We start from the raw sequence: 27,020 nt of genomic DNA on the forward strand, positions 1-27,020 counted from the left end.
AGCATTTGCTTTTTTTTTCAGACTTATTTATTTGACAATAGGAAAATAAAGTTTTTTAATTGACTTTATAGCGTCCCTCTTTCAGCTTAGCAGCCCTTGCCAGGAATCTACTTGGAAATCCGCCATTAAAAACTGCTTATTTGCTTCGGGTTGCTGGAATTCTAGGTTCAAGACCCAGGTCATGAACTTAGTGCATCGGTTTAGACGTCCACATGTTGGTGTGGAATAAAAGATTGTAAAGGGAGAAATTTGCACAGATATCTTTCTCGTTATTTGATCATGTTTGAAACTAGAGACAATTGTCTAAATTTACTCTACTAAACTTTTACTAAAGAATTACATTTGGCCGTTAATCAAACAAATACCCTTGAACAATGTGCAAGTTATTTAATGATAAGCTTAGTGATATCAGAATAAAACGTCTTTAAAATTACTTCCATAGGAGATATGATCTCATTATTTAAATATCAGAAGCTACAACTCGATAAGTATATAATCATAAATGGAAAAAAGCCTAATCTTATAACTTTCATGAAATCGTTAAACAGTAGATTAACAGTTTAACGATTTGCTGAAACAAAAGTTTTCAAAATTAATTTTTCTGTAATGACTTGAATTTAAATGCATGGTAAGAATTGTTTTCATTTTATTAAGAATTTTCAAAAAAAAAAAAAAAAAAAAAAAAAGTGAAACAATGATGTTCAAAATATAACCTAATGTTTCCTCACTACTCTTTTTTTTTTTTTTTTTTGCACTAATTTTTTTTCGTGTATAGCTGGTTCAATAAGGTTATTACGAATAAAATTCTAAATCCTTCATGAGAGTCTCTGTTTTATTGTTTCTCAGTAAAATACTTTAAAATTTCAAATTCTGTTAGATATGTAAATTTTAATTTTTCAGGGATTTATACCTGTTTTATAAATGCATCAGTCAATTCTCTCATCTCTTCTAAAATTTGAGCTGAAGCAAAAAGTAATTTCTTTCAACTAATCCGAATAACTGGCTACTTGAATCGAATTGTGTTTTTGTAAAATATATAACGATAATAAATGGAGTCGGACTTTTATGTATCAAATAAATTTCATAAAATTTTAATAATTTTTATTCGGTGGCCAAACAAGTAAACAACAACAACAACAAAAAACAATAAAGCAAACCTTTAAGAAACCTTTAAAGTCAATAATATAGGTTTTTACACCCATTTATATCACAGAAAAGATTAATAGCGTTTAGAAATGTACATGTACAGACTATTCGAAATTTTTATCATTGTTATCTTATATGTAATCATCTCAAAATTAAAAAAAAAAAAAAGTTTAATATACAAAAAAAACAAAAAACAAAAAAAAAAAACGCCCCTATTTTGCTTGTTAACAGTCGTAAGAATAAACCCTGGATAGAATATTTGCAATTTTCCGTTTATCTGCATTATTATTTTATTATTTTATTGGATTAACGTTTTGACGATAGTTTGAGCATGCATGTGAAACCATTAATTTAAAAATTGATTATTGGGGATTCAAACCTAGAGCTTTTGATTATGATTCAGCAATTTTGTCAGAAAGTTACTCTAGCTATTTAATTTGAGCAAATTTTATTGACTTTAAACTCCTCTTTGTAAAAACTCTAGTGCGATAAAAATTAAATGAAACTGTTTTATTTATGAAACAATAGTGCATTTGTCGCTCTAAGATAGAATTTGAAATAAAGTGATATGAGAAGAGAAAAGGAAATCGAAAATGAAAATAAACAGTGACTTTGTTATGAGGATGCAAGTGTAGTTTCAAATTGAATTTAAATCAGTAACAAATATTTTATCATTTTAAAATTTATTGAAAAAAGCAGTATAATTTTTGGTTTTTCTCTTGGCTATGTTAGTTAATTTTTATCTTTCTTCATCCATTTAAAATCGTGTTTTTTTACGTAACATTTCCTTAATTCAACTACGACTTTAAATTTTTATCAGTTGTTCCTGCATAACAATAAACTCTTTGCTACTTAGCTAATGAGTTTATATTTAACTTCGTTACATATTAATATATTTTAGTGTTAATTGTGCATTTAGATGCTTATATGATGATTTTTATAAGCATTATTTTTTTTATCAAATTTTTAAAATTGTTTTATTTTATAATTTTTTTGTGACTAACATTCTATTACTTGACAAAATAGAAATCGTATGTTTTATGTTTTCTGGAATTGCCTTCCAAAAATTTGGTTATTTGCAAAAATCTGAAATTTTCTCTTTGGTTTATATCAAAATTAAAAATTATCTGGTTTAAAATAATCTTGTCTTTTATACTTTTTATTCTTAAGAATGCTAATATGCACAAAATATTTCAATAGAAATATTTGGGAATATTGCTATAAATTATTAATATAGATTAATAAGAGCATACTTTGTGTCATAAAATTACATTTGATATATTTAATAAAATATGCCTTGAAATATCTTTATTACTATTCAACTTTTATTACAGTTAATTAGACCAAATTGCATTTTCACAACTCATCTAAAATTGTTGAAGTTGTCTCAAAATCAAAATTACAGATCAATATTTTATTTCCAGGTACATTTTCTTTCGTAAACCTTTGATGAATGATACTTAGGATGGACCAAAATGAAAATGAATCTGAGAAAGTGAAGGAACTTCCCAAACTGTCTTTTAAAAGACTTCAGTGGCCACTTAGCCAGATAGTTAATACAGCAATACCATTGCATGTACAACTTCTGAATGAACACAGCAAAAATATAGAGACTCTCAAAAACAAAAATCAACCACTTCAGCTACGCCAAGAACAATCAAATGCATGTAAAACTCTTCAGTTGTTGAAAGATGATTTGTACCAAATTGAGCAGCTAAATTTACAGGTCCAAGACAAAGATCAGGAAGTATTTGAAAAAACAATTCGAAAATCTTTAAAAGATGCTGTTGATGCGATTTCTGAATTTATGGTATCTCATTCTGATGTCCTTGGTCCACTTTTAGACCTGGATAATGATTTATCACAAGAATCTGCTGAATTTCCAAAATTGGTGTGTGGTACAGTTACTGACTCAGATATTGTTGATGAATCTAAAGAATGTATAGTAGAAAACTGTCCCATTGATTCACAGCTTGTTGTGCATGATCACCCTGCATCACGCAATTGGTCATTTCTACGAAAACAGTTACTTGAAGTTCATTCTTTAATACACCAATTTGCATCTCTAGTTTTTCGCCAACAGGATAGTATTGACAACGTACAATCCAATATTGTTGAAACTCATGAAAATGTACGTATTGGGACATCTTATCTAAAGAAAGCCAGTCTTTTAAAAGCAGCTACCTTTCCTATTGCTGGTGCTGTTGTTGGTGGAATACTATTGGGTCCAGTTGGAGCTTTAGCTGGATTTAAATTACTAGGAAGTGTTGCTTGTATGGCTGGAGGATCAGCAATTGGCTATGGTGCTGGTTTGGGATTAAAGAAGAAAAGCCAAGATATATGCGACAGCATTGAATTAAAACCTTTGAAGTATGAATCTAAATCCATTTCAAATTCTTCTCCTGATCTGTACACAGATGTTGTAGCAAAACAGGAAAGTTGATTTTTGAAGGCTGATGTATAATATTATTTTAAATTAACAAAAAAAAATCCTTTGGGCATTGCTAATTTCATAAGAAATTTTGTTTTTAAATGAAAAATAAAATTCGCCCTTGTCTCCAACTATTATAATTTGTGCATGATTATTTCTATGATTAATTGAAAAGTTAATATTAAAAACATTGTTTTAGCATTAATTATTACATTTTTTTTCCCCTTATTCTTTGGAAATTTGACTGAGCAAGATTGCAGTATTGTGTTAAAATGAGTGAATGTTTACTTCAAGAAGATCTTCCATTGATGTCTAATGTTGATGAAATTTTAGTTCGTCATTATAACTTTGATTTTCAGTGTCATTTTAAGACAAAGACATTTATGTGTTTTGCTGTGTTATTTCTCGAACCTGTTGTAAATAAATTTGATCCTCCCAGTAATGAGCTGGGATGCCCTTCTGAATATCATTTGAAAGAAGTGGATCAGACTGATAGAGGATTTGAACTAATTCTGGACTGCCACAAAATCTTAGTAAAAGAGGTGATAGAATTAAAGTTTTCACCTGAACAATTTATGCCCTTTAAATTCAGAGCTTCATCTCTTACTAATGGAGAACATTTATTTTTTGAAGTTACAGAGTGGTCATTAAAAATATGGAAAAATAACAAAACATGCAAATATTGTTTCCCTAAAATAATTCAAATATCCTATGAGACAATACCATCTTGTCCATCTGTTATGTGGGTAAAGGACCAGAATGACAAGTAAGTAATTTATACCTGTTTTTAGTTTATTTCTGAAATATAACAATGCATTTATTCAAGGAATTCTAATTTTTTTTTGTTTCATGATTAGTTTTCATTTCTAATTTTAGAGTTATTTTTTCATCCAATGATAATGATTAAAAATTAACTTTAATCTAGACGACGATACTCTCTACTCGCCAACTCCAATCAAGTTGTGAGTCTTTAGAGATTATTATATGATTCCAACTCGTTTTACTTACTATATAGTTGTGCATTTCTGCCAGTAATAAAAAATTATAAATGCATTCATTACTAAAAAGAAATTTTAATTTTTTAAAATTGAATTGATTGCAAACATTAATTTTTCATCAATTACTAAAAACTAATAATCAATTTCTAAAATAATAATAAAAAAAATCCCGAGAGATAAATATGTCAATTTTAGAAAGAAAAAAATAACCAATTCTAAAATGTTAAAAAAATCAAAATTAATTTTTTTCTTGTTTTAGTAAGATGTATTTCATCAAAATTGACCTACATAATGAAAACAATTAAATAATCATTGTAAACAAGTATTAATAAGATTAATTTTGACATGCCTATCAACTTTGGTGAAAACATCTTATCACAAAGATACCATATTATTTTAAATTATACTTGAGCAATAATGATAGAACATGCTGAGTAATTAGCTATACTTAAAAAGCAGTGAAATTAATTGGCATTGCATTTGCATTTGCATTTTGGAATCTTCATTCTGTAAACTAAAATGCATACACCTTTATTTTTTTCCTTTCATCTGGATCTCCTTATGAATGATTCTTGAACACTTTACTCTTAACCATTTACTCTTCTACTTCATTTTCTCTTAATTTCTCAGTTTTGACAATTTTAATTTTTAAGTGAAATTTCTTAATTTACAGTGACAGTTTTTTGTATTATCTAGCCCCAAAAGATAATAATGTTGTCTCAGATTTTCCTACAGTGGCAAGCATATAGACTGTTTAATCATGTGAGCTCTTTGCCAATGGCAATTTAATAATTTGACCTGAATTTTGCATTTACATAAATGTTATATACACATACACATCCATTTAAAATAAACTTCAAATACATTTGAAAAATTCCGATCATTCAATTGTTAAATATTCTTAATATTTTTTTAGCATAATTTATCTTATGTTCAGAGAAAGAAATACAATTCATATTAAATTGAAATGAATTGAAATATTCTGCATTTCTAAATATGAAATTACTATTGGCGATAATTACTTTCATATTTAATTGAATGTTTAATAGATTTAATATGTTATTTCATTTTTCTGTTTCATTGAATTATTCCTAGTTCCAGTTAAAAAAAAATTATAATAAATTATACCTGAACCTTCATGAGCAAATCAATTCTGTTGTATTTCTGTTAAGAAAAAAATGACTTTCTTTGGAAACCAGTTAATTTATTAGGCTTTCAGTTAACCTTCTGACTTCCAATTTGGTAAAAAGGGCTGGCCATTCTGATATCCACAGAATGGACAAGCTGCCGAAATGCCATATGCTTATTTCCTTCCTCATTTTAAAACAGGGTCATAAAACAGTTTGGAGTGACCTTGTGTTTTTGACAATGATTGCTTCTTCTTCCTCTGTCACTTCTGACTGATGTCTCCTAAAAGGGTTTGAGGGCGGGCATATGCTTAATTTACATTAGGCTTTCTGCTTGTTAACTACTAAAATCTCTTGTTAAAATTTCTAAATATAATAAAATTAGATATTTTTTCATGGTGTTTGGTACTCACATTTTATGTTTAACAACAATTCTGGGCTTGCAAAAGGTATTTGAAGAGAAAGGAGACATTTTGACTTCACTGCATTGGGCAATACATCTACAATATTTGTAAATGTTAGCTAGGGAGATAATATTTTGTCCTGATAAATATTCTTTGTCCTATGTTGTATCTTGTGCTCTTCTGTCATTTTAAATTCTGAAATTTTTAATAAAATTTTGTAATTTGTTTTAGAAGTTATTTTTATGTACCTACATATATTTTAACAAGTTTTCAACTTTTGAACTTTATTTTCTTTTAATACTAATAAATAAATGTAAGCAATTGCTTTGCAAAAACATAAGTTCAAATAAATTAAAAATTCTCTTAAATTTTAATAATATATTAAATGTTTATAGGGAGTTATCTAGATTAATTATTCTTAAAATAAAGAAAAAATTAGTACTTTTGAATTATTAAATTTCATGACATAGCAATGATTTTTTTAAATATTTAATGAGTATGCAAGTACCATTTTAAACTTATGTTTCTGCCTCAAATTTGTCTTAATAATTAATGAGTTATTATCATACTCAGTATTAAAAAATGAAACTTCTAGAAATTATAAAGTATTATAACAATTTGTACAGGAACTCCTCATTAGTGAACAATGGTTTGAATGTTAGAAACATGAAGATATAAGAACCTCTATGACATAAACAAACACTTAATTGCAAGAAAGGAAAGGAAATATTTATCTTATATCATCTTTATTTTTGACCATTTTGGATTTTAAAAGAACTACATTTCGAAGAGCAAAGGAATTCAGAGAGTTAAATATTTTATCTAACTGTATCTGAATGGCTTTCATAGCAGAATATTTTATAATTTGAATTTTGAGGCATATATAATTCCTACTTTTTAAAAAGCCTTACTCAATTCTGTTCATTATGCTATGCATTTCCTTGATTTTCTGTCTGTATTTTTATACAACAAATTATATCACTTGACAGAACAACAGTATGTAAAAATGGGTACGCTTAAAAATCTGTTTCACCATTGCTTTATTCTGATGTTAAACTTTGTTTATAAGTACCAAAAAATTTTAAAAATTGTATTAATAAATATTTTATACATGAAGGTAAATTGAATCTTTATAATTTGACAATCAACAATGGAAAAAGAGTTAGAATGATATACTAATTGTAAGAATGAGACCAGTTTTGAGTTTCATGCCAATAATGAAATATAATGTAAAATATTCTGAAAATATTTTTGAAAATTGATTAAAAAATTGGAAAAAATATACAGTAAAATTCATTGGTATCATTGAAAAGATAATTTTATAAATTTTAAGATGACTTAAAAATAATTTTTGTGGTACTATATTTTTAGAAGTTATCATGGGAAAACATTAAAATTTTGTTTAATTTTCAGTTAGTTTAAATTCTAATTAAAACTTTAAAAAATGTTCTGAGATATATATTTTTACCCTCAAAGAATCTATATAATCAAGTTTGAAAGATTTAAATAAAATTGATCTAGTTTGTAGAAAGCCAACACTAGTAGATATACATTTATCATTACTAGTAGGAATCTCTCCATTAATGTTTTAAAGTTCCAAAATATATGTTTTTTTAGACCTTCCGTATTCACTTATGGTGCATTTATCAACAATCGAGCTTTGTTTCCATGCCAGGAACCCCCGGTTGCAATGGCTACATGGGAAGCTGTGATTAGCATTGCAGATTCCATGGTTGCTCTCATGAGTGGAGATGAGGAACCTGAAGTGATTCATGATCAAGGTAAATTTTTAAAATAAATTATTGCATAAAAAACTATATTAAATTCTATTCAGTATAATTTTTAATAGCTAATATTTTAATGTAGCTAATGCAGGAAATGTGGTAGTTTATTCATTTGTACATAAGAATTATTATTATTGTTTTACGTATCAACATGAATTAGATTTATTTCTCGGTAATATGACAGTATTTGAAAAATTACATAATCAAATTCTTTTAATTTATTTTTTAAATTTTTTTTTATTTTTAGGTCTTATTCATTTTTACTATTCAACGAAGAAAGTTCTTCCTCTTTCTACTTTGTGCCTTGCAATAGGAATGTGGCAGGAGTATTTGGTTCCATTAGAAAACAAGTGTGTTCAAAAAATTTTTTAATTCTCTTATTATTTTAACTATTGTACAGAATATTAAATTGATTTTATTTGATTTAAAAAAGTATTATTACATTTTACTATCTTACTGATATGTTATGGAAATTTTTTAATGTTTATTTTATTAATTGAAATATGGCACAACAATGACATGAATTCAAAAGCTGAACTGTGATTCATGCAATGAAAGGAATTTTATTTAAGAAAAGAAACACTTTTCATTTGTCAAAATTTTACAGAGTTGAATTCTCCCCTATGTTTTATTTATTATTCTAAAATTAATTCTAAAACTTCAAAAAAAAAAAAAAATTAATCGAAACAATTTTAAAGCTTAAAGATGATTCCACAAAATTATTAATTTTTTTAATAGTTACATAAATAAATACTCATTTCTTCCACTTATATAGAATTGACCATTAAATTCAGTAATATTCCTTTTTGTTTTTTACACTTTTTCTGCATATGTGTTCAATACATTTGTGTGTAAAATATCTTCCAAATTATTCATTACTGAAAGATTTTTAAAGTATGAGCATTTATTCTTTTAAAAGTGTATTTAAAATATGGTTAATTATGCTAGTTGATATTATTGTGTTCATATAGAACGAGTCTGAATATTTCTAAGATGGAGCTTTTAAAAAAATGTGGCCGAAATTTCCATTTTCCTCCTGTTTCTTGAAGTACATATTTTTTAACCCTATCTACTTGAGTCATTTTTTTTAACAATTAGTACTTAAACAAAAGCAGTTTTCAGTGTGCTTTGCATTTTAATTTATATAAGCAAATGTCATAATATACTTCCAAAATGTATTTCAAGGGGAAAGGTGATTTGGAAGTTCAGATTGAAGTATTTTAATTCATTTACAAAATTAAAAAAAAATTATCCTTTTTTTATAAACAATTATGAATATGGTTAAATAAATATAAATTTTGAATATGGTTGAAATAAAACTTTAGGAAGTTTTTAGTTTTTATGTATTGTTGTAATGAGAGATAAAATGAAGTAAATTATTTTATTTTTTAATTATTTAAATTATTTGTGTGTGTTCTGTTAAGAGAGTTCTGCTCTAATGAGATATTAAAAAGAGACATTTGTATATTTTATCATTTATTTAATGATATAAAATCATAAAAGTTTTATGAATTTAAAAATTATATTAGCATTATTTTCCCTTATTTTATTTATTTATATGGATCAAGTGTTTCCCGAAGAGTATTTTGTGATTATTTTGCTTTCTCAGTAGCAAAATATACTGATACAATGCTTAATGTTTCTATATTTTTAATTTAATTTTTTAAAAAATTTTCATTTTTAGGAATGGTCCCAAATGCAGAATATTTGCCTGCTCTAAAGTTTTAGACAAAGCAATACAAGTAATTACTAACATTTTATTTCACTATAATTATGTATTTTGGTATTAAATCTTTTTATTTAGCAAATTAGTGCAAATTATTATTATAATATTATTGTCTGGTTTCTATAATTTTATAATACTAATTTGCAATTTCAGATAACTTTTGTAAATTAACTATTTGAGGAAGGACTTTATTTCTTGTTTTTAAAGCATTTAGACCAGTTTATTTTAATTTTGCTTTATTAAACTTTTTCTCCTTTCCTTCAGGAATTTTCACATTATATTCTGCAATGCTTGAGCGTATCTCATGAATTACTTGGACCTTATCCATTTCCAAGAATTGATTTTCTCATTGTTCCTTCATCTTTTAGTAATCTTGGTATGGCAAGGTAGAAATTTTGATCGATTTTTAATCAATACTTCAATTTCTGTTTGAAATGTTATTTCAGATTTCATTAAATATTAATGTTCTAAACTTTTTTCAAATAAGAAGTTGCATTATGGATGATTAAATTGTGCTTTAATTTACTTGAATTCATTGTGTATATTGTTAATTGATTGTATAATTATTTTGTTAATTTAAATACATTATTGTATATTCACATATTATGATTATGATTATGTACAGCATCATCATGAGCATAAATTTTTGAATTTGAGTCCCTATCCCACATCCTATAATTAAAATCCTGATAGATTGAAATCCGAGCCATTCGAAATCCATATGAGTTAATGCTGTGTGATAATGAATTAATGCCTCAATTCTAAATTCATATTATTTAAGATATTTCATGAAACTCAAATTGGCTTAATAATAGGCCATTTTCAATTAAATATTACAAATTTCTAAATAGTAGTTTTAACACGAAATTACAAAGAAGATAAATTGTTATTTCTGAACTAAATTTTGACAAATTCAAATGGTAATCAAAGGATGGACTGAAGACTTAATTTAAAAATTTTATTAAACTACACCAACAAAAAAAATCCTATATATATTTTTCATACTAAATATACATTTAAGTTTAATATGCATTTAAATGACATATATATTATGATTCATTGTTAAATATACTACAATGATATTCCATTAAAGATTGATTTAAAAATTTAGACTATTAACTAGTATTATATAACATTAAATTAACTTTTCAATTGCTGGAACATTGAAAGTCGTTTTTAAAGAATTTCTCCAATAATGGTTGAAAGATGGAAAGTTTTTTTTTTTTTTTGTATGTTCAAATGTTATCTTTTAAGGTGATTCAGGTGCTGGATAATCACTAGTCAATGAGTTAAAGTTGGTGTTGAATTGAAATATGTTGAGTATTTAGATTTAACTATTGATTTTTCAGGAAATGGCCAGATAGCTCATTTTTTAAAAATCTGTTTTCAATTCTTTGATCCATTTTTAACTTATACATTTAGTCAGTATACTATATTGAAATACAAATAGTTATTATTTCCTATCCAAATTACTATAATTACAAGCTTTCTGTTAATTTTTTTTCTTACTAAAATAATAAATATGCATTTCACAATTAAAAATTTTGTATTAAAAATAGTTTCACTTGTTTACCACAGTCCGAACTTGGTGTTTCTGTCTCAATCTCTTCTTGCTGGTGATAAGAGCCTGTGTTCTCGTATTTCCCACGAGGTTTCACATGGCTGGTTTGGATTATCTATTGGGGCATTAGATTGGACAGAAGAGTGGCTTAGTGAAGGTTTTGCCACATTTGTTGAAGATATTCTTCACTCAAAGACTACAAAAGTAAGAAGATATAGAACTTTATAAAAGTGCGAACTAATATGGGATTTAAATAAAGAGTGAAAATATTTAAGTTAAAATATATTTTAATGAAAAAAAAGCATTAATTTATGTTTAATCTTTGATCTTTTAAATTTATAAAGTGAATAATATTGCATATTTTTCTATATATTTAACTATGTAACTCTTTATATAAATACTTCTTTTTATTTTGAATGTTTATTACATTTTTGGAAATATGTAACAAATATATTTTGGCATATAATAATTAATCATATAAAATAAATACATATTAAATTAGAAATCATTATAAGTGAATCAAACGATAGCATTTTTTTATGTGAAATATCTGTGTGTGTATATATATATATATATATATATATATATATATATATATATATATATTGGGAGTCATATATATATATATATATATATATATATGACTGTGTATTTGCATGTTTTTTATACAAGTATGCAGTTTTTGTTGACAGATTAGTGAAATTTGGTATTATATGCTTTTCAGGACAAGAAGAAAATCACTGTCAATTTTGAAAAGTCCAAAAGTTAATTAAAATATGTGTTTATTAAGCAATATTTTCTGAAAATACTACCTCACAGAAATACCATTTAAACTAAAGCTAATATATATATATATATATATATATATATATATATATATATATATATATATATATACTTTTTTTTTTTACAATCATGTATGTAATGTAATGAAACCAATTTCATTTCCATGCAATTTTTTCTCTGAATTTAGTAAATTTTAAAAATTTAATTTGATAGGCAGTTGGTACAATGGTTTTATTGTTATGATACCCTGATTTTATACATACTTTTTCAAATTAATTCATTCAGTACATGCTTTTGAAAATATTAAAATTAAGATAAAAAAATATCTCTTGAAAGACATTCCTTTGAAATAGGACTTTCACATTTATTTCGTAATATATAAAATTTTTAATTTGCATGAGCCGTAATTTGTATTGCATTGATTCTATAATATTTTTTCAATCTTTTCATATAACAAAGTGAAATTTTTAACAAATGTAGTTCATATTGTTATGAATTTGTAATATTGCTTCCTTACTTAGTTAGTTTCCTGGCAAGAAAGAGAAACTTATGCATAGCTCTAATGGATGCTGGAGCATTGATTCTGGCCTTGGCTGCAAACTTGCCGACAAAAATGAAAGGCCCAGAATATTTGAGAATCTTTGCACTAGTTTCTTTAGAACATGATTTCCAGCTAGTACATTCTGTGTCCTGCATTGGGAGCTATAAAAAGAAGAATCAATCAGTAGTAGTAGTTGAAACTAAAGTTGCAAATAGTCAAATGGTACCTATTTTTGGAGTGTTGATCTGCAGTTTCTCTCTGAACACTTTCTGGGGTTTGCTGATATTGATTTCTGCAAGTGCTGTTTTGTGTGCACTTTATCTGTGATTTATTATCTGTGCTTCATCTAGAATATTTCACTGTATGCCAACCAAATTTGAATTTTCTGTAATAGCAGTTTAACAACAGGAAATCCAACATTCCAGCTGAATAATTAGTATTTATTCAGCCAAGCTAGTATTTTTATATAAAGTGGAATGTTTCTTCTTTTACTTTCATCATCATACTCTGCATGATAATTGAATGTTGTGTTTAGTGAAGGAATTCACTAAACATGTTTAAACTAACTAAACATGTTAAACATGTTTGTGTTTAGTGAATGAATTAAGATAGTTTAAGATTGATAATGCTGTCAGTTTCACCAAATAATTTCTTTTTTAATTCATTATTTAAAAATATTTTTTAATAATTTATTGGCATATTTTCATTGATCACATGTTTCTACTTTAATCAATGCAGATGTCTCCTGAAGATTCTGAGAAGTATATGGAACTGAAGGCTATGATCCGAAGAAAGGCTTTATTAGATGAAATAGAAAATACTCAAGATGATCTTCAAATTCTTAGGTATTTATAAAATCTGTTATTAATATATGCACCTGTAAATTTTCTAAAAAAATTGCAATGTCATAAATTATATTTTAAGAAATTGACAATTTTTCCCCTTTCTTTGATATTACAAATTTAACATTTTATTTATTTTCCTCTAAATATGGACATTTGTGTTTTGAATAGTCAGGTAATAAATGAAAATCTTATTTAAGGGAGTTATTTTCTTGACTATCCATTGTACAATTTTTTTAGGAATATGTTTTTTCAAGATGGTGATTTAAATATATCAGTTTTATTAATTAACTTATGTATTGAAAATTTCTTGTTTCCATTTGTATTTTACATTTGAAAATTCTTGTGACTAATAATAATAATAATGTCTTAATAGTGGAATAGTTTTTAAAATTATGTAAGCTTCATGTAGATATTTAAACATGATAGTATTTAATTTCTGATGGACTAATCAGAAGGTGGCAGAAAGAATAATTCTGAAGAATTAGTTGAAGCAGATGCTGAAAAATTTTCAGGAAGAATATTTTCAGAAATTATGGAACTTAAATATTGATTCCTCTCTGTAATAAAGAGCGTAAACCAAAGGAACATACAAGAATATTTGGAATCCTTCCTATTTTTGCATAGATTTAATAACTGCATTTTAAACCACTGAATTTAAATTATTGCAATCATAATTAAAGTTTTGAAAAAAATATTGTTTTTTTCCCCTTTAAATTATTTGAAAAAAATTATAAACATTTTTTTCTCTCACAAAAGCGTCCTAAATAAAGGAATTAACAAGCAAGATAGTTTGAGGTGTTTGTATAATAACTCAAAAATTATTTGATTAATAATAGTTTTAATAAACAGTGAAAGTGATTTTAACAAATACTATTAAATATATGTTTATAATCATTGCTTATTTTCTTTTATAAATGCTTTCATATCGAATGGATTTCATTCTAAAAATATTTTTTTTAAGTAGAATATATTTGTGTTTAATATCATTTATAAACATTTTTATATTCTCTATCAAATATACAGATGTATTTTAATATTAATGGATGCAGATCCCATCAAAGTTGCAGTTTAGGATTATTTGTATGCATAGCTCTTTAATATTTGTATCTATTTAAAAATCCATTATAATTTTAATATTTTATTATTGCTATTTTATTTTACTATTATGAATAAGCTGATCATAAATGCAATTAATGAAATCTGTTTTTCATATATATATATATAAAAAGAAAAGGCTATGATATAAAAAAAAAAGCAATTTTCAGTCTTAAAAATTTCATACATTAATTTGATGGTTTGAAATTTCTACATTTCTTTTCATCATTTTCAGACCTTCGCATGGGGAAGACAGTAAGCATGTTGTGGATGGAGTAAATGCAACTGTTTTAAAAAATGGTCAGAACCCAATCAAAGGTTTCATTCAAGTTCATTACATAAAAGTGAGTTTGCATACTCTGGAAAATATGAATCTTTCTTTTTATCTCTTCTTATTGTTGGAGTATGTATATATATTTATGAATTCTTTTTGATATCTTAATTTTTATAGATGAATCAGGTGTTTGTTTAACTATTTATTTACAAAATTATTCATTGTAGTTAATCAGGTACATTTCATTTCATAATGTCTTTAATGCAGCTTAACTAGTACTTGGTCTTGTGCCATAAGAAGAAAATCAATCAATCAATAATTATATAAATGTGCAACAAATCATAAAATTATGTTAGTATTATTTTGGTTTTTTTAAAACCCAGATTATATGATTAAACTCATTTTTATAGCTATATTAATTTTAAAAAATTAAGTTGTGAAAAAATAGTCTTGATTTTGACTTATGAAATTCAAATCAAATAATTCATTAAACTGATCACTGGTGGATTTTAGACTAGGCAACTACCTAGGGCTGCTAGGCTGAGAAGGATCCACTCACAATCAATTAAAAAACTTTATTTTCCTAGTTGCCAAATAAATATGTTTGTAAAAAATACCAATTCGATGATTTATAAAATATTTCGATAGTATTAACTCTTTATCAAGCATAAATGTATAGGTCCTCTATGTTTCCTTAGAACCATCTAGTTATTAGAATATTTATATACACTGAATGTCTACCTCTAATAAGATGGTGTATAAATGTGAACTTATAACAGTTGTAATAGAAAAATAACAATTGATACATTTTTACAAAGTTATAAAATAAATAAGATTCACCTAAAATAAATAATTAACATGTTAAAGATGTGTTGAAATTCGAAACTAAATTTCAAGTTTATGTATAGAGGACTCTCATATATCTGCACTGGTTAGTACCTCAATTGCCACTACTTTTAAAATTTATTCTGCTTTTATGAAGAAAAATTACAAAATATATATAGGTTTTATTCTATGCTTGTGGTATCTAGATCACATATATAAATTTCATAATGAGCCTGTATATGAGAGGTAAGCTTAATAATTCAATTTCTAATATCTTTGACCATTTATAATTCCATCATTTTTCTGGAGTACCATTATTAAGTGTCAAAAATATTTTCTACTGCAATATAAATATATTGCAACATTTCATGATTTATCACAAATATTCTTTTTCATTTCAAAGGGATGCTTTCTACTAAAATATCTTTCCAATCTGGTTGGTGTGCAATCCTTCATGGAATTCTTAAAAATATACACTATAAAATATGAAGGTCAACTGGTAACATGCAAGGTGAGATTTTTTAAAATATTTTGTTGTTATTTTATATGGAACATGAGGTATTTATTTCCTTCTTGTAATTAAATGAAATTTATTTCTAAAACATTAGATTTGTCTTTTAGTATATCACTTATTTGTTTATTATTTCACAAAATTTGATATAGATTGGAAATTCATAATAACTTTTTCTTTCTTTTTTAGGAATTTCTTACTTTCTTTTTGAATTCATTTCCATCTTTGAGGTAAATATGTTTGAATTTAGATAACTACTTAAAAAATAATGTATTAAATATTTGTGAGTTTAATGTAAATGAAATTAAATATATCATTTATAGGATGAAATTATTAGGTTCTTTGAGTAATTTTATTTACTTAAATTTTTAAGAAAGCAATAGTATAATAATATCTTAGATGATACTGAATCTTTTGATATACAATATATGTACAAAAGGTTTGAGCCTTTTTTTTTAAATGACATGTATATATGTGTTCCAACATCGTTTTTGAAAAGCTGTGACAAATTTGATGACATGATTCACATGTTTCTTATTGAAAAATTAAGAATATTGTAAGGGTAGTTTTAAATATTTCATACGAAGTTTGCAGTCCAAATTATCTCTCATAATTTGGGACTTTCCTATTTCATAGCATTTTTTAAAGCATTTACATTTAAGTGTGGTTATTGATTATATTATACAATTAATTTCTTTTCTAGCATTGTAATAATCAATACAGTAGCAGTGTAATAATCAATACTAAACTGATAATTATTAGGAAGGAATTTTTTTAATAATGGAATTTTTACTTTTCAAATATTATTAAATAGATATATATTTCCATGATGGATAGAAGAGTATTTCATGTTTTAGTTTTAGTTTTAATTTAATTTTTTTTGCTTGATTTCTTAAAAATTTATTTTGCATGGCTGATCAATTTTTCTTTGGTTTTTAATTACATAATATTATTCTGTTCCCAGTCAATCTTTTTCTGTTGAATACATTTATGAAAATTGGTTACATAACTCTGGAGTTACTTCGGTAAGTAAAGTAAAAAAAATTTTTTTTCATGATTAGTCTGAATTGATTTTATATGAATATATATCTATTTTCAAAACATGGTTTAGTTTTTATTTTAAAAGGTATTTTTTTCTTATGAAAGTAACATTACAAAGCAAATACTGTTTCTAGTAGTCAAATTTTAATATATACTTGATTGCCATTGAATTTAATTTGCATTAAATTATTTAAGCTGTGTTCTATATCCAGGGGTGTTTGTGCTCCGGGGAAACCCCGGAATTCCGGGGATTTTGAACTTCGATACCCGGAAATTCCGGGGATCGTCGTTCAAAAGGAAGTAGGAATAATACCCGGAAATTCCGGGGATCGTCGTTCAAAAGGAAGTAGGAATAATAATGAATTATTTATTTTGATCTGGGTAATTTTGTTTGCTTTGAAAGCAGAAAACGCAAGGTCAGTGTGTGTGGTGAAAACTTTTCCTTTCTTTCTCCAAAGGCAGTGATAATGCGTGAAAAGGGGAGAAAAACTTCTTTTTTGTTCTTTCCTTATTGCGAGTTATGACTCATTCCCCCGGTTCTCGGACATTCTCTTCTGGATTCTTTTCGGCAAGTAGGCGCGGCAGAAAAAAAAGGGAGAGACTTCGTTCGACCAGATGTGCGATCACGTGACCTGGGTTCAAAGGTCTTAATTTTGCAAAAAAAGTAATTCATTGAACTTTTATAATTAGGTCATTCAATACTTCATAATTGTAATTTTTCATTTCTCCCCCCCCCCCCTCTCGAAACTCCAAAATGTCGGTAGTAAGTCCGTAAAAGTTTCAGGGGATTTTTTGGGGTCCCACAAACACCCCTGCTATATCTCAGATGTTAATAATATAGTAAATAAATTAACTAAATAATAATTTTAAAGAAATAAAAGAAGAATGCTTAAATTTATGATTTCTAAAAGAAACTTTTTTATAAAACATAAAACTTTTCCTATTTTCCGTTTTTTTTTTTTTTTTTTTTTTTTTTTTAAATAAAGGCAACATAAGAGCTTAAAGTTTTTCTTTTTGTAAGAGTGGAAATAATTATTTGTTTGGAATTGTTTAATTTAGTAAAATTAGTTCCCTACTGCATGAAAATCTGAAGATACATTTTAATATTTTGTGTCAATGTAAACAATCCATTCCCTATTATGAACACCAAGCATTGTATTAAAATGAATTAATTATTTCTTAATAGTATTTATATGCTTTTTTGTGATGGGCCAACTGTTTAGTTGTTATTTAATTTTTTCTCTAGTTCCTTAGTTGATTTCTGTGGTTTGTTAGATGGAAATAACTATTATTTGATGTGTATGGGAAGAAAAGATAGGGCTCCCATTTTTAATACAACTGTTAAAATAAAAGTGCAGTAATTATCTGAATTTAAAGTATTGATTAATAGTATGATTTTTTAAAAAATTTATTATTCTATTAGTAATTTTGGAAGAAATTACATCTTTTAAATAGTCTCAGATTGTCAAAAAATAGATTGAATGCTGCAAAAATTTTGCCATTGAAAGGAAAGAAATATGTTAGCTTCTATGATATTTTATCTGTCTTTATCATTTTATGCTTTTTTTTTTTTCCTTTATGGTTTCATTATTGATTTCAGGAAATAGAAAATTTGAAGCCATCACCTGAAAATAATTTATTTACTGAAACTCTTGAAGAGGTACTGTAGTAATTCTCTAAATTATTTTAGTGATAGTTATATGCATTATATTTTATTAATAACACTATATAAATCTAGTAACAAAGTGAGATGGGAAAGATAAGTGTAGTTCTTTTTAAAACTGACGGTGTTATTTAAGAATATGTTTTGGGGAAAAGAAATTGTTTATCATAATATATTTGAAATAATTTTTATAATTTTTCACTTTTTTTATTGTGGTTAAGACCTAAATTTATCCTAGGGAAGGGAATAAACATATATATATATATTTTGGAAGAAATTTGATTGCTGGAATATAGAAAACAACTCATCATACTTTATATAATTATATATGCATTTACTGTAGTAAAAGTTATGTCCACACATTTATGTAAAAATTATTTCTCTAGAATTATTAATTTCTTTTTTGTTTACCATATTTGATTTTCTGCAAATAAGAAAATAATTCTTATACTCAAAAGGGGGGAAAAAAACTTTGTGAATAAGTAAGGTTTAAGATTTATTCATTTATGAGTTTTCACATTTTAAAATGTAAGGTTCTTTCTCAGTTTTTGAACTGATCAGATGCAAATGCTTATGGGGGAAAAGTTGTTTTTATAATTTTATGTATAAATATAGATAATTTGTAAAATTGTAATCAAATTTTAAATTTACTAATAATAAAGATGAATGTATGTGTGCCTATGTGTATTAAAGCTTAAAAAAGACTGACTCTTAGACCTAAAGTTACCAAATTTCACGCATATATATACTTTGGAAGATGGAAATGTGCATTTCAGCATGATTTGTTTTAAGCTTTTAATTAGAATTCTAAATAATTAAAAATTAAGTAATATTTTGCCATTTTTCTTCAGTAATTCCTGAAAATAGAATTGACTTTTATGCCATTTTAAAATGTGAAAAATTGTCTTTATAATATAGAAGCTGTCTTTTTTTTAATTCTTGGGTAATTTTTTTTCTTAAATTTTGAAAATTTTCAAAAAAAAAAAAAAAAAAAAAAATGCATAGTTTTTAAAATGGTTGCTGAAACATTATTGCTAGCAATATTGAACTGAAATTCAAACCATTTTTATTATTTCATTAGATATTTAATCTTGTAATTTTCATTCATTGTAAGCTACGGAAGACAAGTTCTGTTTAATGTCTGTGTGATTTGCATTCTTACTAATAATAATGCTTAATATGCATGTTGACACCATACAGAAAAGACAGTTTGACATAGAACTACCTAATTTGATGAAAATATTCTTTGGAAAGTTATACTTTGTGTCACAGAGTAATTTCTTTTTTATATTTACAAAATTTGATTAAAATTTTAACTAAAAATTAAGCTAAATTTTTTTCACAATAACTTCAGAAAATATAACAGCACAAAAATAATTTTTACATCATCTTCAAATTCTAAAAAAAAAAAAAAATGTTACCACTAAGACTAATTTTTCTTAAAAAAAATTTTTTTTGTATATTTTAGAGCAATATATTTTATTATTGTAGTGACTAATTTTTCTTAAAAAAATTTTTTTTTGTATATTTTAGAGCAATATATTTTATTATTGTAGTGAAGCTGATATTGTTTTCAATTTTATTATTAATATTTTATTCTGTTTTTTTACCCCTAATTTGTTGATGATGAAAATATGAAACTAAGTCTTATTTTCCCATAATGAGCAGGTTCCTGTTTAAAGTATGCTTTTAATAAATTTTCAAAATCTGCTATGTATTTGCAATTAAGATAGACAAGTATACAATATGCATGCACACACCATCTATGCAGAATATGATTAATATTAAAATAACTCAGCTCATGTATATTTCAGAATTTATTATGTATAACACATTGACATCAAAGTTATATATTAGAAATTTAATGGAAATTAAACACAACCAGTATTTTGTGTAAATCAGCTGGTCATCAGAGGCAGCTAATTTATAATATAAAAGGTATTTTCACACATTTGGCCAATAACAACAAAAATGCAAATTATTTTTTTTAGTACTTGTTAGTTAGTTTATTTTAATTATTTTTTTACTGTCAGTATAAAGTATGTTTTTAATAAAATTTATGACCTTGTGGTATTTACAAATAAACCTTAAATCAAAATCATGCAAGGGTGTTTTTTTTATATATATTTCATCCAATTTTAAGTACTGCTGCACTTTCCAGTGGTTTTATGTATAAAGATATTGACAGTAAATTGGAAATGTTCAATATAATAATTATATAATGCTTCTAAATTTGTATTAGTTACATGCTTATAAAAATTTGAAAATAGCCTGCTAAGGAAGTCACTAAACTTAGTTTCATAAAATATTTATTTGAAATTTTTAACAACCATTGATCAGAGTGAACCAACTAGCAAGGAATAAGAAAGTGAAGTCAGAGTAGCACAAAAGATAAATGAATAGGATTGTTATCTTTTTAATAATATAATGATATCATGGGCCTTGATTCTGTTAGAATGGTTTGTATGCACAATGTATAGAAAATAAGTAAAACTAATTAAATTATTGCTTTTACTTTATTATTATTTAATGCTAATTTTTTTTTGGATGGCGATCATGAACATTAAGTTATGCATAAGAGATTTAATTGAAAGTGCACAGAATCAGTATTCTGCTCTAGTTGACCAAAAGTGGTTTTAATATGAATTACTATTATGTATCCTTACATACAATGATTTTAAATATATTTTTTTTTAGACTGAAAAGTGGCAAAAGTTCAATACTCTTTCTAAGAAAAAAAGGAATAAAAGAAGAAAGCTGAGCTTAGATCATTTTTCCAATGTATGTGAGATTTTGTATTTTAAATGGATTAATTGAAATGTATTGAGTTCAAGAAATTTATTAGTTATGTATAAATGTATGCTTTTATATATTTAATAGCTTTGTTTTAAATTTGCTAATTTTTTTTAAACATGAACTCTCAAGTTTCAGGTATTATATGTATATAAATATATTATATGTATTTTAAAAGCTCTTTCCTGATCAAATAATTCTGCTCCTGGAAAATCTTCTTGCTGAAGAAGAACTTACCAATTACACTCTCAGTTGTTTAGATCAAGTATTCCATTTCAATAAATGCAATGCTGAGGTGAGTGAAATTAATTTCATCTTTGTTAAGGATGAGGAAAAAAAATATAATATTTGACTATTATTATTTTTATAAGGTTGTTTATTTATTTTGTAAATACAGATTGAAAAAAGTGATTGTATGATTTTGTTTCCAGATTCAACATCGATGGTTAGAATTGGTAGTGAAATATAAATACAAATGTCAATATAATTTTTTGAGAGATTTTTTGATAAATCATATGGTAAGATTTCTTTTCACATCATCTTTACTATTCATAGGAATGAAAAATGTTTTTTAATCTAAAATTGCAAATAATTGTTTGAATTTATTAATTTTTCTCAATACAGCTTATATGTGCAGTTGAGTCATGATTATAGAAACCTGTAAAAGACTGTCTTATCCTAATTCATTATTATTTTCTACTCCCTCTCTCCTAATTTTCAACATTCCTTATCATTATTCATAAAATCATTCATTCATTCATTCATAACATCATTATTACAGTGATGCTTCAATAGGCATTAACTAAATATTTAGTATCTGTATTATAGTAGAGGCTAATTATATGATTATTTATAATTGATAAGTAATAAATATTAATCTTCATTTATTAATGCATCTGTGTTGAAATTCATACATTGATATTCTTGCATCTATTTTTAAAATTCGTATTTTGATATTCATTGGAAAATTATTCTAAATTTGACTTTACTGTTTAAAGTCTCTAGTTATCATTATTAAAAAATAAAAATATTTCATCTGATTTTTTTAAAATTAAAAAAAAATATTTTGTTAATTGAATTTTTAAAAAAATTTCCATAATTCAGTATAAGAAATAATCTTTTAAAATATTTCTTTCATGCATTTTCGAGATTGTTGATTGTTGTTATTTGTGACTGTAAGAAATGTAAAATTGTGGTGGTTTTTTTAAAAATATTTTTTTTATTTAATAGCAAATGCATACAGAATACAAACAAATTAAAGTAGCAATTTTTTTGTGCCATTGACTGAGATCTTAAAGAAAATCATATGAAACAAATTATATATATAATTTTTATTATCATTAAAAAAATATCAAATTCTCTGTGTGTGTGTGTATGGTTCTTTCTGAGCACTTTGCGCATAGAGAGAACTTTTTTCAACTACTCACTATTCCTAATGCCTATCCTACATCCACTGACTGGTTCAATACTTACTCTTAGTTTTGTCTCTTGGCTTTTTATAGTTTCCATGACAAGTAAAAAAACTTCTAGTATGACATTGCAACTTCAGTCTATTGCCAAAATTCCAGCAGTTACAAAAACTTCCATTTTTATCACCAAATATTTGCTAAGCCTGGGTGTTGTTGACTCGGTTTCCGTTACATTTATCTATAAAACTCTCTTCTTTACAATGAAAGTAACTGTGTAGGAAGGCCATATTACAAATTCATAACAATATATATAATTTGTACCATAAATTATAAGAGCATGATTAAATTATGTATAAAATAAATTAATTGGTATAGAAGAGTGTATAAAAATATATAAGAATGCATTAAAATTCTTCTCATGGTGCAATTCTCTCTCCCCCACCTTTGATGAAAAAATAGTTTGATGCTTAAATTTGTCCATAAGTAGCATGGTATCTGAAGAGTTGAGGAAAAATACTCAAATAAATATAGCCATATATTTGTTTGGGTATTTTATAATATATATGTATTGGATATGTACTATATATATGTACTATATTGTACATACAATACTTGTATATTTGTTTTATTTTGCATGTTAAGCTTTTGAATTGTTCTGAGTAAACATAAAATGTGCATCTTTTCAAATTTTTCAAATTTAATGTTAATAGACTCATAGATTGAATTTGAGTACTGTTAGATAGGATTCATGCTACCAAAGGCAGGTATATTAAAATAAAGTAGAATAACTTGTATAAGATTAGTAACTTTATAACAAAATAAATTTTTTGTATCTATTTGTCTTGATGAGTTTGTATGCTGTTTTAAAGTTTTAGAATCATCTGTGCAAATTTGGAACTATTTTTTTTTCATTTACAAAAAAAAAAAAAAAAAAAAAAAAAAGAGCAGGGGGTGAGAATTTAATAGAAACTCTCTTTTTAAACACAATTTATTGATTTTGTAATTAACAAGCTGCCTTTGGCATCCATTTGGCCTTTGTTTCCCCGTTATTAATAGTTGCTAAAAATTTCAATGAGATACTTTCAATAAAATAATTTATCTTAATGGTTTCCTTAATATAATATTTTTGAGCTTCAAGTTTTTCTAGACACATAACTCATGCTGTTTTAGAAGCCCTATGTTCACTGTACTCTGCATTTCAATAATTTCCTGATTATACCCTTATTCATCCAATTATATCATAAGAATTGCAGTGTTTAAAAATGGACACATTTAAAAAAAATTCTAATTTGCTTGTTCTGAAATTAAATTTAATTGTAAATAATCAAAATTATAAAAAAAAGTGTTAAAAGTATATTCTGTTCTGAAACCAACATGGGAAAATGAACCAAATCTTTCATCAATGTTAAAAAAAAGGGGAGGTGGGGAATATTGGTAGCAACAATGAAAACGATTTCAATTCTATTTCAATTATCCAATATATAATATAAAATACACGTTAAATAGTTTTTAAAAAGTTGATTAAAAACAGAAAAAAAAAAATTATATACCAAAAAAATTGGTAACATTGGAAAAATAATTTTTTGAACTTTAAGATGATTTAAAATTTATTTTTGTGTAATGATGTAATTGAAAATTACTGTGAAAAAAATGCAAAAATTTCTTTTAATTTTTAATTAATTTAAATTTGATGAATTAAATTTTAATTAATTTGAAATAATTGCTCAGAAAGGGAAATTTCATCCTTCAGAGTGCCAAGTTTGGTAGCTCTAAGTCAAACAGTATAGAGCATGGACATACACTCACATACATGCATGCACAAATATCTTGCGTACTATTCTAGTCATAAATTTTAGTTATCATTCATTTACTAAGATTTGAAAAATGTGAATACTTTAATCAATTACATATATTTGATTATGGAATGCTTTTGTATATTTCAGGCAATGGGTGTGTATCTGTATGGAGAACTCATTTATTCTGGTGACAAAATGCAAAAAGAGATTGCTAAAGAGTGTTTTTCATGTTGTAAGGATGAAATGGAACCAAACTTCCGAAGCACCATTGAAAACATGTTTCTTCAGTCAGTTAGTGATTAAAAGATTATGAGATGACAACTCTAATTTTTATTCGTCAAATGTTGAATAAATTTACTAGCCAGTTGACATAATAAGAAAGGGAATAATCAGTTGACATATTAAACTGTGTACTTATGTATGTATATATGTGTAGAGTTTAATTAATTTTTTGGATTGTTTTATGACAATGAAGTGGAATTACATCGATTAGTTTATGTATATATTTATACTTCAAATTGAGCTAAAAGCAATGAATTATTATTTATTGATTTCATTTATAAAATATGTTTTTAAAGATGTAATCAAATGGGATTTTTTTTTGTTTATGTTGTTGAGAAAAAGTTATATGTATTCTATTTGTTTCCTATTAATTATCAATAATTAAATTTATAAAGTATTTTTGATCCAGATTATAACCTTTTCTTTTTGACTATTATTAAAGCAATTTTTTGTGTGGCTAAAAAAAAAAAAAAAAAAAACATTTTGCTTTGATAAATCTTAAAAATAAATGAGAATTGTCATTTCTTATATTAAAACTTTCAGTATTTTATTTTTCAAGTATTATAGCAATGATAATAATGTGTATTTCTACTAATTCTATGTATTCTTACTAATGGGAACTTTGTCATTTGCTTACACAAAATAAACAAATAAAGATAGATGAAATGAAAAGAAAAATATTTCAAAGTTTGAATTTAAGAGTAATTACTAGATAAGGTCTTTAATGTTTACATTGTTCTTAGTAGATAATGCGATTTTAATATAATATAATTTGTTCTTGAAGTCAAAACTGAAAATTGGGGAGTTAAACTTCATGTTTGAATTCAAATGCTTATTTTGATTGTTTTGTATGTATATCTTTTAATGACATAGTCTTTTGAATTCTTATGTAAATAGTATTTCAAATAGAAATAACTGAAAGTGGAAATTTTCATTTAAATCAAAGAAATTCTAAAGAAAAAGGTGAATTTAATCTTTCATCTTCATCTCTGAATTCAACTGTTTATTTTATTATGTCGAATTTAATTGAATATTCATAGATAATTTGAATCAATACCTAAAATTATTTATATGACAATATTCATATTTTATTTATAAAGAAATTGTTACATGAATAATGTATAATATTATCTCTCAATTGATGAAATGTCAAACTACTGAGGGAAGAGAAAGATGTTATGAAATTGGAGATAATGTAAATGGAGATGGCATGTAGACCAAGAAAATTAGTGAAAGGTAGGATTTCTAATTTTCTATAAATTTACCAAAAAGATGTTTTTAAAAAAGAAAGCTTTTGCCACATATGAAGTCTTCGTTTAAGTTAGTGCATATTATGTAGCTTTATTATAATAAGAGACGAATTTAAGCATTTTGCAGCTCCAGAAAACTTTTAATGATGACTCCCCTTTAATAAACTGAGAATTTGCTTTCGCATTTTTAAATGAATGCGCTAATTCTTTTAGATTTTTTTTTCATTTTCGTTACTTTTTGAAAATTCAGATTATTTACTGGGATTTTATTACTAGGCGACATAGACGTTGCACACAATTTCGTTTATAAATATATATGCTTGGTATAAATACTGTAATAATTAAGTAAACATACTGAATTGCCAGGAACATGAGCAATTACATTAAACAAAATATCATTAGCATAATTTTTTATAGTTAATAGAACAATTATATATCAGTTTCAAATTTATTTCTTTGGCAATTTTTTAAATGAACTGTTTGTGGCCTCTTCTTATCACAATGGCCCTAGGTAGCTGCTTAGTCGAAAATTTGCCGCTGATTGTATTGCATCACAATTGATACGATTTATGCCCTGTTTCTCGCTAAAAATTCCTGCCCGTCCTAAAAACCCTTCAAAAATCTATCACATTGTAAGGTTATAAGCAATGTAACAAGCATCTTTTTTGGGGTTTCATGAAATATTATCAGAATTTTTATATTTGGCAAAAAATTGACTAAAAGAAAATCTAA

The 27,020-nt window shown here is 25.4% G+C and overlaps 2 protein-coding genes across 3 annotated transcripts; both read left to right on the plus strand.

Annotated features, from left to right (window-relative positions):
* The first annotated feature begins 1,703 nt into the window (after window positions 1-1,703).
* LOC129975265 (syntaxin-17-like) lies at window positions 1,704-3,639 on the plus strand. 2 transcript variants are annotated; one of them, XM_056088316.1, is made up of 2 exons: window positions 1,704-1,802; window positions 2,571-3,639. In XM_056088316.1, exon 2 carries the CDS (start codon window positions 2,600-2,602, stop codon window positions 3,587-3,589), a length of 990 nt encoding a protein of 329 aa, XP_055944291.1. In that variant the 5' UTR covers window positions 1,704-1,802; window positions 2,571-2,599; the 3' UTR covers window positions 3,590-3,639. The 2 variants fall into 2 exon arrangements, with proteins under 2 accessions (XP_055944291.1, XP_055944290.1); XM_056088315.1 differs by having other exon boundaries at window positions 1,710-1,873.
* Window positions 3,640-3,847: 208 nt separating this feature from the next.
* On the plus strand, window positions 3,848-25,406 carry LOC129975264 (aminopeptidase O-like). Its single transcript, XM_056088314.1, has 16 exons — window positions 3,848-4,343; window positions 7,724-7,887; window positions 8,138-8,240; window positions 9,575-9,632; window positions 9,881-10,002; window positions 11,195-11,381; window positions 13,243-13,349; window positions 14,680-14,788; window positions 15,947-16,054; window positions 16,244-16,284; window positions 17,019-17,079; window positions 18,696-18,755; window positions 21,456-21,539; window positions 21,730-21,846; window positions 21,983-22,069; window positions 24,904-25,406. Exons 1-16 carry the CDS (start codon window positions 3,850-3,852, stop codon window positions 25,057-25,059), a joined length of 2,058 nt encoding a protein of 685 aa, XP_055944289.1. The 5' UTR covers window positions 3,848-3,849; the 3' UTR covers window positions 25,060-25,406.
* Window positions 25,407-27,020: the final 1,614 nt, after the last annotated feature.

Source organism: Argiope bruennichi, chromosome 7 (assembly GCF_947563725.1).
Source record: "Argiope bruennichi chromosome 7, qqArgBrue1.1, whole genome shotgun sequence".
In the NCBI taxonomy this organism is placed as follows: Eukaryota; Metazoa; Arthropoda; class Arachnida; order Araneae; family Araneidae; genus Argiope; species Argiope bruennichi.